This window comes from Ailuropoda melanoleuca, chromosome 5 (assembly GCF_002007445.2).
Source record: "Ailuropoda melanoleuca isolate Jingjing chromosome 5, ASM200744v2, whole genome shotgun sequence".
Lineage (NCBI taxonomy): Eukaryota > Metazoa > Chordata > Mammalia > Carnivora > Ursidae > Ailuropoda > Ailuropoda melanoleuca.
In genome coordinates this window covers 26721164-26739414 of record NC_048222.1, presented here as the reverse complement: position 1 = coordinate 26739414, position 18251 = coordinate 26721164, and the positions used below count along the sequence as shown (strand labels likewise).

Below are 18251 nucleotides of genomic sequence, written 5' to 3'. Positions count from 1 at the left end.
ATAGTCTCTTCTGGTTGCTCGAGACAATTCACATCACTTCCTATGGCCTCTGCCCCCTGAGAAGGCCATCTGCTGGTTTCCCACCCACCTGTCTCTGAATGAACTTGCCCCCACATTAGCCCAGTGGGAAAGTGGAAGAAGGGGATCTCCTCAAACCCCAAAGCATCTCCAAGTTTCCTTCTCAGATCCTCGGAGTCCTCACTGACCCCACCTGCATTCTTTTCTCTTGGGTTCCTTCCAACAGTGAGAAGGATCCTGACTGGGGAAGGCCAGCCCTGCTCGGAGGAACCAGGCTGGGGAAGAGGAACGAAGCCCCGAGGGCCTAGCATTTCCTCCCTGTGGCCTGCCTGGCTGCCTGCAGGCCCTTTTAGCCGCTACCCCACAGTCAACTGTCCTCCAAGGAAAAACCCACAGCACATTGGGTGTGAGGGAGGAGGCCGAAGGGTAGGGCCTGGGACACCAGGGCCATGCCAGGGAGGAGAGGGAGGAAGAAAATCTGGGACCAACGGCCCTGTCCAGGGTGAAATGGAAAATCCTCACCCCTTGTTCACACCTCAGGTCCGCTTTCCATACGTCGGCAAGTGTGGGGGCCCCAGGGTGAGTAACAGCAGCCCCCTCACCCCAAGCACCCCATGACCGACTTTCAGCTCCAGGCTGAGGAAGGCAGAGAGGGACCCAAGGCCCTATGTAGGTCACCCCAGTGGGTCATCCCACCCCTGCGGCATACCACACAAGTTTCCCCTGCCCAGCAGCCTGGCAGGAAGGAAAGCCCAATTTCCTAACCCAGTGGGGACTCCATATTTGTGTGTGACTCTGTGTCCAGAAGAACTTTCCTGAGGAGAGAGGGTGCTTTTCTCTTTCCAGCCCATCTACCTCATGACCCTCCCCTCATCATTCACCAAGAACATCTGTGAGAGCTGGCCTGTGAGTCCTTCACTCGCATCCTATTCCTGTTTTTAAATTTTCTTTCCTCTCTTCCATTCCATTCACTGAGAGATGGAAGCAGATAGAACAGCTGGCGCCTGGACAAAGAAGAAAGTCAGAATTCACTGAATGCTTACTATGCCAAGGGCTATGCTGGGCTATGTAGCTTAGGCCTGCTGTTCTCGAGTGGCCGCATATGCGGAAGGTGTTCCTGTCTTCATGGGGAGATGAGGCCCAGTAACTGATTCAGGGTGTACAGTTAGGGCTGCTGGGGGAGCCTGGGATCAGGCGATTTAGAGCCCTGATGCCGGAAGGTCTGGAAGTCCTTGGCTGTGATTCAGGCGCATGAGAATGTGGCCCTTCCCAGACTCTGCAGGCTGCAACAGCAGGAAACCTCACCTGAGCGCTTAAGGTGCAGGACTTCCCGTCGGAATTCCCGGAGTCGGAAATTCCCATGCCCTGAGGGAGAAGCGATTAGGCTCAGGCTCCGGTCTCGGTGGGAGGGGCCTCTGTGCCGGGCCTTTGTTGCAGGCAGGGTCTCCTGAGCCCCCGCAGGCCCCTGAACCGCGCGGTGTTAGGAATCTTTTTTTTTTTTTAAACTTTTATTTATATTTTTTTTATGGGTTCAGGGGTCTTTTTCTTCTCTAAGATTTATTCATCTCTTTGAGAGAGAGAGCGAGAGAGAGCAGTGCATGTGCGAGTGAGCAGAGGGAGGGGCAGAGAGGGAGAGAAGCAGACACCCTGCTGAGATGCGGGGCTCCATCCCACCAGCCTGAGGGGTACCTGAGCCAAAATCAGGAGCCGGACGCCCAACCCACTGAGCCACCCAGGTGGCCCAGGTTCAGGGATCTTAAGGCTTGTAGAGAGAGGACTTCGGGGAGTGGCCATCCACCCCCAAGGAGAGGAAGATGCAGAAGTAATTCCAAGAAAGAGACCGTGTTTCTTTTCTAAGCACACTTTATTTCTCGCCACTGACCAGTAGGGCGGTTACAGACACAACTCCCCTGGGGAGCAGAGGTTCAGCGATGTAGCGACAGTCAGTCACCAAATCAGCATTATTTAGATAACTCGATCAGATAAATATTTTTGAAAAACGTAAGCAAAAGGAGGCACAGAGGCCAGGAGGCCCGGTGGGAACAGCCTCGAGTTCAGCTCCATTTTCACAGAAAACATGTCTGAGCCAAGGCAGCCCCTACATTCAGTCTCCCAGGACACCCCAACCTCCCAAATAAATACATCCATCAGTAAATAAATAAATAATAAATAAATAATAAATAATCACAAGTGCAAACATAAATAGACAGAGCTGGCCCCATGTAGGAGGGACTGCGCTTTCCTTCTCAGGAAGAGTCTGGAAACATTCGAAGAAAGGGAGGCCTGAGGTCCGTTCATGTCAGGTTCTAGGTGAGATCTTCTCAATGGATGTTCTGAAGTGTTCCAGCCAGAACTAAAGGTTCCCTGACCCCCACATTCCAAGTGTTTCAAGTTGTATTCGACGATCCAAACCTGAGGTCTCCAGCGAGTGCTGGAAGCCCCAGTTTACATTCTTGGTGGTGGCCAGTGCTCCATTGTCTGGGTCGCACATCCCTGGATCTTAGGTTTCTAAGTGTTGTTGCTTGGGGCCCAGCCCTGAGCCCCTAATTCTCTTTCTAAGCCAGAAGGGGATGAGGGGGTCAGAGAGAGTGGATAATAAAGGGGTTGAGGTGGGTAAGGATGAATGTCCCGCCCCCTCACAGGGCAATGATTCCAAAGTAGACCTGCCCAGACTCGGCAAAGTCGAGGTAGTCAGGCAGGTTGATCTCAGCGCTGAGTCGATCACCCCTCTCCAGTTGGAAGACCCCTCCCAGGTAGATGGGCTCGTACCAGGGCTTGGCCTCAGTCCCCTCTGCGGTCTCCCTTTGGCAAGGGCTCTTGATGGCAGAGAGGAGGTTGACCTTGGTCTGGTAGGAGACAGCGAAGCGGCTGATGGTGTGGGTGAGGAGCACATGGGTGGAAGGGCATCCCTGGCCCTTGAAGAGGACCTGGGAGTAGATGAGGTACAGCCCGTCTGATGGCACTATTAGCTGGTTGTCTGTCAGCTCCACACCATTGGCCAGGAGGGCATTGGCACGCCGGCTCAGCCACTGGAGTTGCCCCTCAGCTTCGGGGTTTGCTGGAGGGAAGGAGAGAAGGAGGGAGGGGTGAGTCAGTGTGACCCTGTCAGTTCCACTCTCCACATCCTGGCCCTCAAGTTCTGCCCACCCCCCACATCCGGTTCCTGTCCCCTCTGTCTGTCTTCCCACATCCCATCTGGCCATGAGGTTCTGAGTATCCCCCTCAAGGCCAGTGAGTCCTTCTCATACCATCTCCAAGGTCTGTCTACTCTCAGCCTGAGTACAGCCCCCAAATCATATGCCTCCACACGCTGTCTGCTTCACCATCCCCCAGCCGAATCCTCAGAGCTCTTACCTACAACATGAGCTACAGGCTTGTCACTCGGAGTTCGAGAAGATGATTCTAAGGAGGAAAGAAGAAAGAAAAGGTGAGACCCTTAAGCTTCCCAGAAAAGATCCCCCTACTTTGACCTCCATGCCTCCTCCCCTCAAACCAAAACCCTGAATTTCCCCCACTGCTGCTATCCCAGGACCAACCCCCACCCTCCCCCACCCAAGCCCAGAATCAGGAGAGGGGCTTTGGAGACACTTACTGACTGTCTGGGCCAGAGGGTTGATTAGTTGGAGTCCATCTGGGAGCTGTTGGAGAAAAGAAGGAGGTTTAGCAACAGAGCAAGTCACCCCTAAATGAGAAACAGCCAGGCTGCTTTATGTAGCTCGTACCCTAGTTTTCTCTCACCATTCTTCCATTCCACAATACTTTCACTGAGTGTCCTCCGCGAACCAGACACCCTGTCTTCATCTTTCCTTATCTCTTTCCTCACATCTCCCCTTATCTCTCTCATATCGTCTACATCTCTCTGTCTCACCATCTTTATTCCTATCACTTGTTCTGTTCCCATCTCTCTCCTCGACATCTCTCTTTACGGAAGTCTGCAGGCTCATTCATTCATTCAAGAAGCATTCAGTGCACCTTCTGTGGGCTCCTCCCTCTCTCTCTTCCCCCATCTCTCTCCATGTCTCTTTCTGCCTCCCCATCTTTCTCCCCGTTTTCTCTCTCACCGGTCCCCATCAGCACACCTCTGCCCCCACCCCATCTCTCTCTGGGTGGGAGAATGAGCCGAGTCTGGTGAGGCACTCACCTCTTCCCTCTGGGGGCCGATCACGCCGAAGTGCAGCAGGCAGAAGAGCGTGGTGGCTCCTGCGACGAGGAGGAAGGAGAAGAGGCTGAGGCACAAGCACCTTCTGGAGCCCTGGGGGCCCCCTGCCTTCTTGGGGAGTGACTCCTCGGCCAGCTCCACGTCCCGGATCATGCTTTCAGTGCTCATGGCGTTCTTGGAAGAGGGGCTCAAGTCCAGCTGGGAGATGGTAGAGCCCTGGGGCAGTGTGTATTAGAGGGAGAGAATTGCCTGGCTGCTTGTCCCAGGGGGGTGTGTCGTCTGAGAGGTTATTTCCAGGGGGATCTGGAGTTGCTTCTTTCTCTCCTGGCTGGTGCCCTGGTGTCCTCGCTGAGGGAGCTTCTGCTGGCTGGGTGTGCAAACAGCTGCATTTATATGCCCGTGGGGTGAGAAGAGGGCGGGGAAAGGCTCTCATTCAACCAGCGGAAAACTTCCTTGGTGGAGAAACCCATGAGCTCATCTGGAGGAAGCGGTAGTGGGCCCTACACCTTCTGTCTCGGTTTCTTCTCCATCGCGGGGGTGGGGGTTTGGAAAGTTGGGGACACCCAGGCATCAAGGATACTTCCTACCCTCCCCACTTGGATTCTGAGGGCGGTTTGCTGGGTCAGTCACTGCAGTGTATGTAGGACCCTGGAGGCTGCACCCCAGTTTCCCTCTGCCCCCAATTTCCATTTCCTCCATTTTTTTTTTTGAGGCTCAGATCGGTGGCCTGTTTTCCTCTGATTTCCAGACTGGACTTAGGTGGGTGTAGAGCTAAACATGGGAGGGGCTTCAGAAAGCCAAGCACCTGATGGGGAGAAAACTTGGTGGGAAAGCTATGCTGGGCCTGAGACATGTGTTTGGGTCCCTGGGGAAAAAGGAGCTTGAGAGAAGGGAGCTTGAGGTGGGGGATGTAGATGGGGTCTCTGAAAGGGCTGGGGAAGGGTTGGTAAATGGCAGGGACACTCCTGGGACAGCCCCAGTGGGAGCGAAAGCAACCCTGGGAATTCACGAACCCCATGAGGGCAGACCTTCTCCTTTCATTCTGACCAGGGACTCAGCAGTACTGGTTTCAGTCTTGGCTTCCAAGGGAATCTGGGGCCTGATTTTTGCATGAAGCCCCCATCCATTGGAGCCCCTGTGTGTGGCCATGTATCCCAAAGAACTCCAGCACCCTCCAGATTTCTGGAGATAGCCCTAGCTCTCAGAGCCCCTCTGCATGACCATGTTTCCTGAAACGTCTCCTGTATTCCCCATCCCCCCAGCCTTGGGGGTCTCCCACTCCATTCTTCCAGAGGGTCCCCATGTCCACCCCCATAGTCCTGAACACCCTTTGGTGTGGTCACTTCTCCCCAGAGGACTCCTGTAACCCCCATTCCTCAGAGCCTCTACACATGGCCATATCTGCCAGTAGTCCCCTGACCTCTACTCCTCCAGACCTTGGACCCCCACTTTTCCTTTTTCTTCCCAGCTTATCCTGTGGCTTCCCTGCTGCAGTCTGGCTGCCTCACCCTGTGATCCCGCCACATTTCCCCAGAGCTCCTAAGGCCCCTTCATCTCCTTGTAGTCCACAGTTCCTGTCTCTTCTGAGGCCCCTGTCCTTCTTCCTTTTCTTAGGGACCTGGGAAATTCTCCCCGCCCAGACAGACAGACATAGTCAGACAGCATTTCAGAGAAAAGAAGTTTATTGGGCTTCATTGAAGGTGCAGATGTCTCCTCATGGGATGTTCAGTCAAGCAGTGGCTGGACCTGAAGAATCTTTTGCTTCCTTCTGGAGTTCCCCGGTGTCTCAGCCACGCTTGTCTCCTCTTCAATGGGGTTATCCTTATGCCGATGTTTCCTCTCTCTCGTCATCCCTTGGGCGTATTTCTCTCTCTCTTCTGGTGGCCCTCTATTATTCCCTTCCCTCCATCCTCCATAAATAAATAATTTAATTTTTTCCCTTCATAAATAATTCCCCCTCCCATGCCCCCTGTCGTCCACCCAAGCTCCTCCTGGTGTCTGCCCCCTCCATGTCCAGGGCTAGGTCCTCCTTGACTGGCAGGACAGATGAAGAGCTCTGGGCAGGAATTTCTAGGCAGACTTGAAATCCTCAGCCTAGCATTGGGGTTTGCTGAAAGGAGGTATGGTCCCCTGGGGTGCCTAGAATTCCTTTTTTGGAAGCTCCAGGTAACACGAGCAGGGGGGACTTGAGGCTATTGGAAGAGTCAAAAGAGAGGTTTAGTGACCCTTGAAGTGGTTGGAATGGAGGCAAAATGGGGAGAAGCTCTCAAAACAAATTATTTTTCTTTCTGGATTTTTCTACAGAGCAAAGGCTCCAAAGAAGACACTACTGGGGCTGAGGAGTAGGTGGGAGACACCATCCGTGTGAGTGGAGAGCTGATCTCCCTGGGTGAGCAGGAACACAGCTCCCTGGTACACAGAGCGCACCCAAGGTCCCTGTGGCCCTGGGCACACAGACTTCTGAGCACTGAGGAGAGGCACATGGAAGGGGTACTGGGAGGAGAAGAGCTGGACCTCATGGGCCAGGTAGAGAGGGGTGGGGGTGGCCTTGGGGAAGCAGCCTTCTCCAGAGAAGACCACCTGGGAGTAGACAAAGTAGAGGCCACTCGTGGGAACCAGGAGGGAATTGTTGCTCAAAGAGAAGCCATGTCGGAGGAAGGCACGATCCGTGTTTGCTCTCCAGCGCAGTGAGCTCTGGGTGCTGGGGTCTCCTAGGAAGAGCCAGAGGGGATGCGAGAGGTCAAGAACCTGGGGGTCAGCAGTCTTAATCCCTGAGGAAGTAGGTGCTGGGCCGAGGTCCTGGGGGATGGCTGGGAGCCCAGATGGCAGTGGGATACCTCTGTTCTGGGAGGTGGGGGAAGCTGGGTCCCTTGAAGGCGGGCCCTTGAATGGGGTGTAGGAGGAGAGCTGGGGGCGACATGTCCGGGGGGCCAGGGTGATGTTTACCAATAAGATGAGCAGCTGGTTTGAGGGTGCCTGGTGCGAAGTGCTTCTGAGGGTGCTGGTAGGCAGTCCGGGCAGCTGAGGGTGAGACGCCGACCCCAGGAAGCCCCTACGGGACAAGAGAGTGGAGGGTGGCTCTAGGGTCCAAAGTTTGGCCGGCCACTCCGCAGACCCCATTCTCCTGCTGCCTCACCTGGGCCTCAGGCGGCAGGGCCAGCAGCAGCCCCAGGAGGAGGAGGGGGGGGGCGCCGCGCACCCTCAGGAGGTAGAGCCGTCCAGGAGGTGTCATGGGGAGAGCCTGCAGGGGGAGAGACAGTGAGCGGGGCGGGGCGCGGGCTGCATAACGGCCTCCTGCCGGGCAGACAGCCAAGGGAGAGCCAGGGCAACAGAGGAGAGAAGGGGGCCAGATGCAGTCAGGAAAACCCCCGCGGGAGCAGGGGGGCACGAGAAGGGAACAGAGAGGGATCGTGGCAGAAACAGAGAGCGTGTGACAGAGACAGAGAGAAAAAAGACTGACTGATGAAGAGTCGGAGAGAGGGGAACAAAGCACACGGAACCCACCGAGGCCCAGCCCAGGCAGGAGGCACCGGAGGCGCCAGGGCGCAGGCAGAGGGGCAGAGCACCCAGGGGAGTCCGCCGCCTGGGCGGCCCAAGGAGACGGGGCGGGAGAGTCTCACCTGCTATGCGGGGCCCCTGGGCCTGGACGCCTGGGTCCCTTTATAGAGGAAGCGGCGGCGGCAGCGTGGCAGCGTGGCAGGCGGCGGGCGGGTTCTAGGCCCCGGGCTGGGCCCGGGGAAGCCCCCAGGGCTTAGAAGATGCTGCCGTTTCAGTCGAAGGCAGGAAAGGCTGAGGCCTAGGAGTGAACCACAGGCTGGGGGCTCAGACGACTGAGTTCTGGGAAAGGGAGCGGGGTCAGGAGAACTGTGGGCTGGGGGGCCAGGGAGCGGGGTCAGGCTTAGGAGTTCCAGAGAAGGGACAGTCAATTCGGGGAGGGGGGGGAGCAGCTGGGGCGTGGGCTGGAGGACCGGTTCCCTGAAGAGCGATTATACATAACACCTCTGCACCCTTGGGTGATTACAGGCTACTCTCGGCGCCCATTTCCTCCTCTGCTACCCCCATCCTTGTCCCAAATGATTCAAGTCACACGCGTCCCAGTATGTGTACTTTCCTGATCGTCTGGCAGGTTTTCTACCAAGAAGTTGCATTATATACCCCTTTCCCCGGGATATTCTGGTTTATGCCTGCTGTCCTGGTGAAAATGTTCATGGATCTCCCTTTTGCTCTCACAAGTGTCCTGGTTTGGAAGATAAATGTCACGGCTTTCCTACCGAAAGATGTTGCCATGCACTCACGCATGACGAGGTCCCACCTCACTCGTGGAGGATGTCCTCCACCTTGCCCCACCTTAGGTGGCCTCTACAGATCAGATTTATATTTTTTAATATTTTATTTATTTATTTATTCGAGAGAGAGAGAGAAAGCATGAGCAGGGAGGAGGGGCAGAGGGAGAGGGAGGAGTAGACTCCCGACTAAGCAGGGAGACCAACTTGGGGGCTTGATCCCAGGACTCTGGGATCATGACCTGAGCCAAAGGCAGACGCTTCACCGACTGAGCCACCCAGGCGTCCCAGATCAGATTTATATAAATTTATTTTTTGAAAAGATTTTTATTTATTTATCTATTTCAGATAGAGAGCCAGCAAGAGAGAGCATGAGCATGAGCAGGGAGGAGGGGAAGAGGGAGAGGGAGAAGCAGACTCCCTGTTGAGCAGGGAGCCTGATGTGGGACTTGATCCTAGGACCCTGGGATCATGACCTCAGCCAAAGGCAGACACTTCACCAACTGAGACACCCAGGTGCCCCAGATCAGATTTATATAACCCCAAACAAACACACACTCTGGGATTGAGGAGTGTAGCAACTTCCAAAGTTCTCTATAGGGAAGGCTTTGGAATTCCACACGGGATGGGGCTTGAGGGTGGTGAGCTAGGGTAGGGTGGGGACAACCAAAGGACTTGTCCAGAAGCCGCGTTTGCAGAGCCAGGGATACTATTCAAGATTTCCCCCTTTTAACTGGGGTACAGTAAAGCACACGTCTTTTAAGTTTCCGGCCTGATGAGTTTTTCCATCTGTTTATAGCCATGTACCCACCACCCAGTTCAACATATTTTCAGGTCCCCAGAAGTTTCTTTCATGCCCCTCTCCCAGTTGACACCCTCCAAAGATAACCAACCACTTTCTTTCTTTCTTTTTTTTTTTTTTAAAGATTTTATTTATTTATTTGACAGAGATAGAGACAGCCAGCGAGAGAGGGAACACAAGCAGGGGGAGTGGGAGAGGAAGAAGCAGGCTCATAGCAGAGGAGCCTGATGTGGGGCTCGATCCCATAACGCTGGGATCATGCCCTGAGCCAAAGGCAGACGCTTAACCGCTGTGCCACCCAGGCACCCCAACCAACCACTTTCTGACGTCTATCCCCGTAGATGAGTTGTTCCTGCTTTTGAATGTCATAAAAATGAAGCCACACAGAATGTACTTGTTTGGGTTTGGCTTCTTCCCCTCATCATGATGTTTCTGAGATTCATCCATATGGTTGCATTTATCAGTATGGGTTTTTTTTCATTATGATGTAATAGTTTATTGTGTGAATATACTCTAACTTATTTACCCATTCTTCTGTTGATGGACATTTGGTTTCTTTCTAGTTTTTGGCTACTATGAAAGATGTTGATATGAACATTCTTATACATGAGCCAGTTTTCACTTAATTTGTAAGTAAAAAAAAAGCAAGGTTTCTAAAGATGATTTTATCCATGTTTCAGAAGATTGAGAAAATAATAACTGGCTATCTCAAATATCATGATTATTTTTATTGATGTTAATATGCTTTCATTTTGAGGGTTTTGAATGGCTAAAGCCACCCCCCACCCCTGCCGGCATTGGGCATATTGCTGTTTCTCTCTGGCACAATGTTCCTGAGTGGTCTTGGTGTCCTGTGGCACATAAGTAACATTCAGGGTGTGTATGAGCCATTTCTTCTGCTTTCCTCCCCCTTCTTGAGGCCCTTTGCCTTTCATGCCTTCCTAGTTCGATAATACTATTATTTCTTTTCATTCTCCTTCCACCTCTTTAGCGTTCTCTCTATTTCACAAACGTTTATTGAGCACCTTGTGCAGGCATTGAGAAGTCCGTATGACTTCTGGGAGCTCAAACACCAGTGTGGAAGATAAGAAAGTTAGCAGATAATTACAATAAAGTGTAACTGTGGGTTTATGGCAGTCCATAGAAAAGCCATTGACCTTGGCCTGGGGAGGGGTGTCAGGCATTAAGTGTTGAGAGAGAGTCTGAGCAGTGTGGGAGGGAGAGGGAGAGAGAGTCTTAAGCAGGCTCCATGCCCAGAGCAGAGCCCAATGTGGGGCTTGATCTCAGAACCCTGAAATCGTGACCTGAGCCCAAATCAAGAGTCAGGTGCTTAACCGACTGAGCCACCCAGGTGCCCTTCACTAGCACTTTAGAATCACTTGGCGTTTTACCAAGACTACCTTGAAAAACTTGATTTGAGTAAACTCAATTGTCTCATTCTTGGGGCTTTCTCCTGGGTTGCCACATATTGCAGGAGTCATGTCACCAGAAGAGACCTTCTGCTCATCCTGGCCATCTAACCTGAAAGGTATTTCTCAATCTTTCTTTCTTGATTCCCTGTTATACTCCTGCAGGTGATGTTCTAAATCTCTGTGCCTGGGGCGCCTGGGTGGCATAGCGGTTAAGCGTCTGCCTTCGGCTCAGGGCGTGATCCTGGCGTTATGGGATCGAGCCCCACATCAGGCTCCTCCGCTATGAGCCTGCTTCTTCCTCTCCCACTCCCCCTGCTTGTGTTCCCTCTCTCGCTGGCTGTCTCTATCTCTGTCAAATAAATAAATAAAATCTTAAAAAAAAAAATCTCTGTGCCTCTTACACCTCAGCTTTACCTCTTTACTCTCAGTTGGTGAAGCTGTCGTCTATCTCATTGAGCTTAAGGCCATCCAAGCTGATCTCTTCACTTCCTTCTTTTTCCTTCTTTTTAGTTACATTTCATCTTTTTTTAATTTTAATTTTTATTTTGTTTTATTTTTTTTAAAGATTTTATTTATTTATTTGACAGAGACAGAGATAGCCAGTGAGAGAGGACACAAGCAGGGGGAGTGGGAGAGGAAGAAGCAGGCTCCCAGCAGAGAAGCCTGATATGGGGCTCGATCCCAGGACGCTGGGATCACACCCTGAGCCAAAGGCAGATGCTTAACGACTGAGCCACCCAGGCACCCCTCATCTTTTTTTTTTAAAGAAATTTGAATACAGCTTGTATTTTATTAATTTTTAAAAAAGATTTTACTTATTTCTTTGAGGGAGAGAGTGAGAGAGAGAGAGAGCGAGGACAAGCAGGGGCAGTGGCAGGCAGAGGGAGAGGGAGAAGCCCCACTGGGCAGGGAGCCCAATGTGGGGCTTGATTCCAGAACCCCGGGATCATGACCTGAGTACCCCCATTCTGAAGGGTTTAAAACCAAGAAAAAAAGTTTAGATTTCATTCTAATTATGATGGGGAGTCACCAAAATTTTTAAGTGAGAGAGGTACTCATGTAGATTGGTACATCAGAAAAATGAGTCTGGAAGCTGCATGAAGAATGGATTGGGGTACGGGAGTTGAGGGGCTGGAGTGAAAAGCAGAAGGTGGAGACCAGTTAGGAAAGTTGTGCAATAACCCAGCAAGGAGATGACAAGAGCTTACATTTACACTGAGGCAACAGCAGGAGGATAGAAAGGATGATAGAGTTTCTAGGCAAAATCTACAGGTGTGGGGGATGAGTAGATATGATGGAGGAAGAGTAGCCACAAATGCCCCTTTTAAATATCTTGGTCTAGTGGCACCTGGGTGGCTCAGTCAGTTAAGCATCCAACTCTTGGTTTCGGCTCAGGTCATCATCTCAGGGTTGTGAGATTGAGCCCCAAGCCCCACGTTGGGCTCTATGCTCAATGCGGAGTCTGCTTGAGATTCTCTCTCTCCCTCTCTCTCTGTCCCTCCCTCAAGCTCTTGCATGTGCTCTCTCTCTCTAATAAATAAATAAATAAATAGTTTTTAAAGATTTAATTTATTTATTTGAGATAGAGTGTGAGAGAGAGATCACGAGCAGGGGGAGGGGTTGAGGGAGAAGCTGACTCCCCGCCAAGCAGGGAGCCCAATGCAGGGCTTGATCCTAGGACCCTGGGATCATGACCTGAACAGAAGGCAGATGCTTAACTGACTGAACCACCCAGGCGCCCCTAAATAAATACATCTTTAAAAAAATCTTGGTCTATAGCTTGTTTTCTTATTCTTTTAACCTACTGTCTTTTATGTCACTGTTGGTTTCCCTCTTGGTCCCTGATTCTTTCCTTTTATCTGTGTCTCTCTTTCTCTGGGGTTCCTTTTCCTTCCTGTTGTCTCTTTCTGCCTCTCTAATGGTAGGAGCTGATTGACTAAGAGACCTCAGTTATATTAAAATATAAAACAGTGTTGCAATTGACGATGAGAAATCGAGGAAGGGAGAAACTTAGGTCAGAGAGGAAGACATTGAGGGACAAAAAGGGGAAGGTGAGAAAGAGTGATAGGGAGACATGAGAGAGAGGAAGGGCGGGCAAGAACTGGGCTGAGGCTCAGTGTCAGAGGCGTTTGTGATGTGCTGGAGGACACTTCTTGAGATGGGCCAATCTTGGTTTCAATCTCAGTTTCGGAGGTTGTGTGAAATTCGGTTTCTTTCTTGGAGAGGCCAGCAGTTGGTTTGGGGCTTTCCCCGGGTGGGAGGGGTAATGACTAGAGTCTTGTGTCCCAAACTCAGGGAAATACAGTCTCTACAGTGGGGTCTGTGGAGAAACTAGTGAAATCTCTGAGGCCTCTAAATGAGGTTGAAATGACATTAACTTCAAACTTGAACTTAGCCTCAAAACCTATGTTGGGATTTAATACTAACTTTGACCCTAACCAAAATTTTAACCTCAACCCAAATCGCAACTTGAACTACTCAACCCTAGCCTCAAATCTAAACACATCCCAATAAATAAACCTGAAAATAAATTTATCCTCTAACCCAATCTTGTTTTCTACAGCTAATTTTGAAATCAACTCATCCCCACACCCAACCCTATAGTTAAACCTGACTCTAAAGGTAAGTCCAGTCTAAGCCACAAACCTAAAGACGAGCTTTCTTCTGTTTTATCCCATTATTCACCCATCTCTTCACTTAAGAAGATTTTTTTTGTTTGTCCCCATTTAAGAAGTTTTTATTGAGTGCCTACTATGTGCTGGGCACTGTTCTAGGCAATAGGAATATAGAGGCAAACAAATCAGACATCCTAGTAAGGCAAGGCAGAAAGGAAATAAACGGAAGTCAGTAAGTAGTGCTATGCAGGAAACAATACAGGGCACGTGAGGACTGGCAGAGAACTACTTTAGACAGTGGTCAGGAAGTACTCTCTAAGTGGCATTTAAACTGAGACCCAAATGACAAGTAAGAGTGACCAGGTGAAGGTTTAGGGGAGAAGCATTCCAGGCAAGGGGAACAGTTACTGCAAAGGCTGGAAGGTAGAAATGAGCTGGGGGTGTTGAGGAAGAGAAAGGAAGCTGGTGTGGCTGGAACAGAGAGAGAGTGGGAGTGGGGTGGGGGATGAGGTCGGAGAGAGGAGGCAGGAGCCAGATCACGCGGGACCATTCAAAGAGAAATAAAGCATCTGGCTTTTATTCAACCATGGGAAGCCTTTGGAGGGTGTCAGTGTGTGTGTGTGTGTGTGTGTGTGTGTGTGTGTGTGTGTGTGTAAGGGGGGAAGGGAGGAGAAGGGCGTGAGGAGGAGGAGGAGGACAGAGAGGAATGAGACAGAGGTGATTGGATTTATATTTTTAAAAGATCCTGTGTCTAGGGCACCTGGGTGGCTCAGTCAGTTAAGCATCTGTCTTCGGCTCAGGTCATGATCCCAGGGTCCTGGGATCGAGTCCCGCATCGGGCTCCCTGCTCAGTGGGGAGCCTGCTCCTCCCTCTGCCCGCCGCTCCCCTGCTCATGCTCTCTTTCTCTCGCTCACTCTCTCTCTCAAATAAATAAATAAAATCTTAAAAAAAAAAAGATCTTGTCTAGGCTGAATTGTAGGAGGAAAGAATGAAAGCAGAGACATCAGTTAGGAGGCAATAGCAGTAATAGGAGGAGAGAAGACGTGGCAGCCATGAAAATGGAGAGAAGTACACAAATGTGGGATATATTTCAGGGGTAGAATGGACAGGATGTGATGATAGATTGAATGGATTTTGGGGGGCGTTGGAAGATAAGGGAGACTGGGAGGGATGTGGATTCTGATGAGGTGGGAGAACCAAAAGTTCAATTTTGAGTATGTTAAGTCTAATTCCAACGGGCAGACATCCAAGTGGAGATGACACCTGGCAGTGGATAGGAGTCTGGCTTTCAGAAGCAAGGTCAGAGCTAGAGAGACAACGTTGGGAGTCATCAGCATGAAGATGGCATCGAAAGCCGTGGAACTGGAAGACATGCTTTGTCTCGAGCATCCCCCTAAGACCTCCTTCCAGGTATTTATGTTTTTTTCTGGCATAATAAATCCTATGTACCTTCCATTCTAAATTCCAGAAGCAGCAACCTCCTGTTTCCAGAGGCAAAACCCTCCAGGCTTTTTCTTCTTCTCCTGAACTCTCACTGGGATCTAACCTTCCTGGATTAGACTCCTTTACCTCACAGGACACTTCTACCAATCCATTTCACAATATGCTGTGGAACTCCTCATATATTCAAATTCTTTGTCTCATTTTTGAAAGAGTCTTCCTCTGGCACTACGAAACCCGGATTTACCCTAATGTTTCTCCTTTTCTCTTTGGTGAAGGCTGCTATTCCTTTTACCCAATCATGAGGGGCAGGGGGCAGAGAAGAGACGACTATTCAGCACCATTGGTACCCTCCTTTTCTTCTCTTGAAGCCCGTGCCTTTTGCATTTGCCATGCTCTTCCTATCTGCCCAGCAATCTTCTCCACCAACATCTTTATCACACTCTTAAGAACCTTATATCTAGCTCAGTTTTTCTTCATATCTCATCCCCGCCAACATCTTTAAAGACTTCAAAACCACACAGAATGGTCTCACCCTGTCCTCTCAGTGCTTCAACTTTCTCAGTTACAATAGCTTCACAGCCTCTTCCCTGCTCCCCTTTAGGCACCCACGAGCAAGGTCATATTTCAGACCTCGGCATTACTTGGAAGGTTTACAGCTTTGAGATCTTGAACTCTGAATTTTCCCTCCCACAATCACCACTCACTTTTCACACCCCCCACTCTTCCCTCCCATCAAATTAGTTCTCCATTCTCACCAAGATTTCCAACCCCTCTTCTTTTCTTGTTTTCCTTGTCCATCTGGTTTAACTTGCACTGCATGGTCAAAAATTTCAACTACTTTCACTAACACTCTATGTTTGTTTATTTTATTTATTTGAGAGAGAGCATGAGCCAGGGGCAGGGGCAAAGGGAGACTGAGAATCTTAAGCAGGCTCCACGCCCAGAGCAGAGCCCAATGTGGGGCTTGATCTCAGAACCTTGAAATCGTGACCTGAGCCCAAATCAAGATTCAGGTGCTTAACCGACTGAGCCACCCAGGTGCCCTTCACTAGCACTTTATTTTTTTTTATTTTTTATTTTTTTTTTATCACTAGCACTTTAGAATCACTTTGGCGTTTTACCAAGACTACCTTGAAAAACTTGATTTGAGTAAACTCAATTGTCTCATTCTCGGGGCTTTCTCCTGGGTTGNCCCTTCACTAGCACTTTATTTTTTTTTATTTTTTATTTTTTTTTTATCACTAGCACTTTAGAATCACTTGGCATTTTACCAAGACTACCTTGAAAAACTTGATTTGAGTAAACTCAATTGTCTCATTCTCAGGGCTTTCTCCTGGGTTTCCACACATTGCAGGAGAGTCATGTCACCAGAAGTGACCTTCTGCTCATCAGAAGAGACCTTCTGCTCATCCTGGCCATCTAACCTGAGAGGTATTTCTCAATCTTTCTTTCTTGATTCCCTGTTATACTCCTGCAGGTGATGTTCTAAATCTCTGTGCCTCTTACACCTCAGCTTTACCTCTTTACTCTCAGTTGGTGAAGCTGTCGTCTATCTCATTGAGCTTAAGGCCATCCAAGCTGATCTCTTCACTTCCTTCTTTTTCCTTCATTTTATTTACATTTTGTCTTTTTTAAAAAAGAAATTTGAATACAACTTGTATTTTATTTTTTTAAAAAGATTTTATTTGAGAGAGAGAGTAGGAGAGAGAGAGAGCGAGCACAAACAGGGGGAGCGGCAGGCAGAGGGAGAGGGAGAAGCAGACTCCCCACTGAGCAGGGAGCCCAACGCAGGGCTAGATCCAGGACCCCGGGGTCATGGCATGATCCAAAGGCAGACACTTAACCGACTGAGCCACCCAGGTGGCTCATCTTTCTTTTCTTTTGACTCCGAGGACTCTTACTCCTGTTCAAGGCTGATCCTCTGTGCTCTATATTCCATTTCCTGTGTCTTTATTATATTCCTTCCCCCCTCATATATTCAGTATCTTTCTCTCTGTGCGCCTTGCTTTCACTTTACAAACATATTCAATTTTATTTCTTGAAAATAAAAAAATCCTTCCCTGGACTCTGTTTTCCCCTCTGCCATTTCATCTCTCACCTTCCTTTTCTGTGTGATGTCTCAAGAGACTAGCCCCTTTAACTACCCACTTTTTTGGGAACTGGTAACATTTTCCTCATCTGTAAAATTTGTGGGTTGAACTAGAGATGATTCTTAATTTTCTTCCATATTCACCATTCTATGACTTTATACCTACCACCTCCCTTTCCTCACCTCCCACTCATTCCTCAACCTATGTAAAGTGATTCTGTCCCTCTGGTAAGTGGAAACTGTTTTCTCAAAATTTGTAATTGTCTAGTTCCTGAACCCAAAGATCTTTCAACCTTACCCTACTAGACCTCTTTGAAGCATTAGATGTGGCTGCCCTGTCTCTGCTTGGCACACCCCTCCCTTGCCCTACTTCTCCGACCGCTTCCCCACCTCCCTCCTTTATTGATTCCTCTTGCTTTGACCATCTTTCAGGGGCTCTTCTGATCACTCTCTCTCGGGGATCCTGTGCAGAGGCTCAATCTCCATTAGGAAGGGAATGATGCCCAATCTACCCCTCGAACTCACACTTTTCTCTTGAGCTCGGGACCTGCTTGCCGGAAATCTCCACCTGACTGTATGTTAGCACGTCAAACTCAGCAGGCCTTCTTTGAACACTTTATTACTCCAAGCAGGCGCACCTCCCATTATTACCTGTAGTTGTTACTTATATATGGTTTATCTCATTAGACTGCAAGTTCTACGAGGGCAGTGACTTTATATTTCATTTAAACCTTTTGTCTAGCAGAGTGCCCTGCCCCTATCAGGTGCTTAGTCACAATGTATTGCTTCAATGTCTGAAGCTGAATTCCTTATCTTTCCCCTCAGCTAGGTGTCTCCTTCTAGGCTTAGGGCATCATGTTTCTAATCCCCTAGGCTCAAAATTCAGTCATCTAAAATTCCTCTTCTTCTAAGATTCCTCCCACTGCCCCATCAGTTGTCTTGTGCTAATGACTTTTCCTCTCAAAGTTTTTAAGATTTGCTCCCTCCTTTAATGCTATTTGGAGTTACTCGGACTTAAATGAAAGCTCACAAGTTTTGGAGTAAGATGCGCTTAGCGCTAATCTCCTCCTTTTTACCTGTGTGACCTTAAGCAAGTTCAATATGTTTATGAGCCCCGGTTTCCTCTTTATAATGGAGATCCACCCCCCCCAACAGTTGTTGGCAGGATTACTCCTGTTAGGAAAGGGCTTGACATGGCAGGTTCTCTGTGGCCCCTGCAGCGCTCTCCTGCTCTCTCCCCCTCTTCTGCACTGCCACCACCAGTGCCGAGGCACACAGGGTGAGGTCCCAGACCCGTTGCCTTGGCCTCCCACAGGCCTCTCCTTCAACACCTGTGCTTCAGCTACCTCCGGACATTCATCTGTTCCTCAATATACTGTTTTCTGAGTCCTGGTCTCTGCTGAAACCATCTCATTTGTCTACGGAGCCT

At 49.9% G+C, this 18251-nt stretch overlaps 2 protein-coding genes across 3 annotated transcripts; both read right to left on the bottom strand.

Annotated features, from left to right (window-relative positions):
• Positions 1–1668: 1668 nt before the first annotated feature.
• TNF (tumor necrosis factor) lies at positions 1669–4531 on the bottom strand. The gene is made up of 4 exons (XM_002930032.4): positions 4160–4531; positions 3611–3656; positions 3373–3420; positions 1669–3076 (listed from the first exon to the last, which is right to left on the bottom strand). The coding sequence occupies exons 1-4, from the start codon at positions 4343–4345 to the stop codon at positions 2655–2657; spliced, it is 702 nt and encodes a 233-aa protein (XP_002930078.1). The 5' UTR covers positions 4346–4531; the 3' UTR covers positions 1669–2654.
• A 1318-nt stretch (positions 4532–5849) lies between these two features.
• On the bottom strand, positions 5850–7895 carry LTA (lymphotoxin alpha). 2 transcript variants are annotated; one of them, XM_002930033.4, is made up of 4 exons: positions 7798–7895; positions 7314–7418; positions 7124–7229; positions 5850–6888 (listed from the first exon to the last, which is right to left on the bottom strand). In XM_002930033.4, the coding sequence occupies exons 2-4, from the start codon at positions 7407–7409 to the stop codon at positions 6476–6478; spliced, it is 615 nt and encodes a 204-aa protein (XP_002930079.1). In that variant the 5' UTR covers positions 7410–7418; positions 7798–7895; the 3' UTR covers positions 5850–6475. The 2 variants fall into 2 exon arrangements, with proteins under 2 accessions (XP_002930079.1, XP_034516356.1); XM_034660465.1 differs by having other exon boundaries at positions 7682–7808.
• Positions 7896–18251: the final 10356 nt, after the last annotated feature.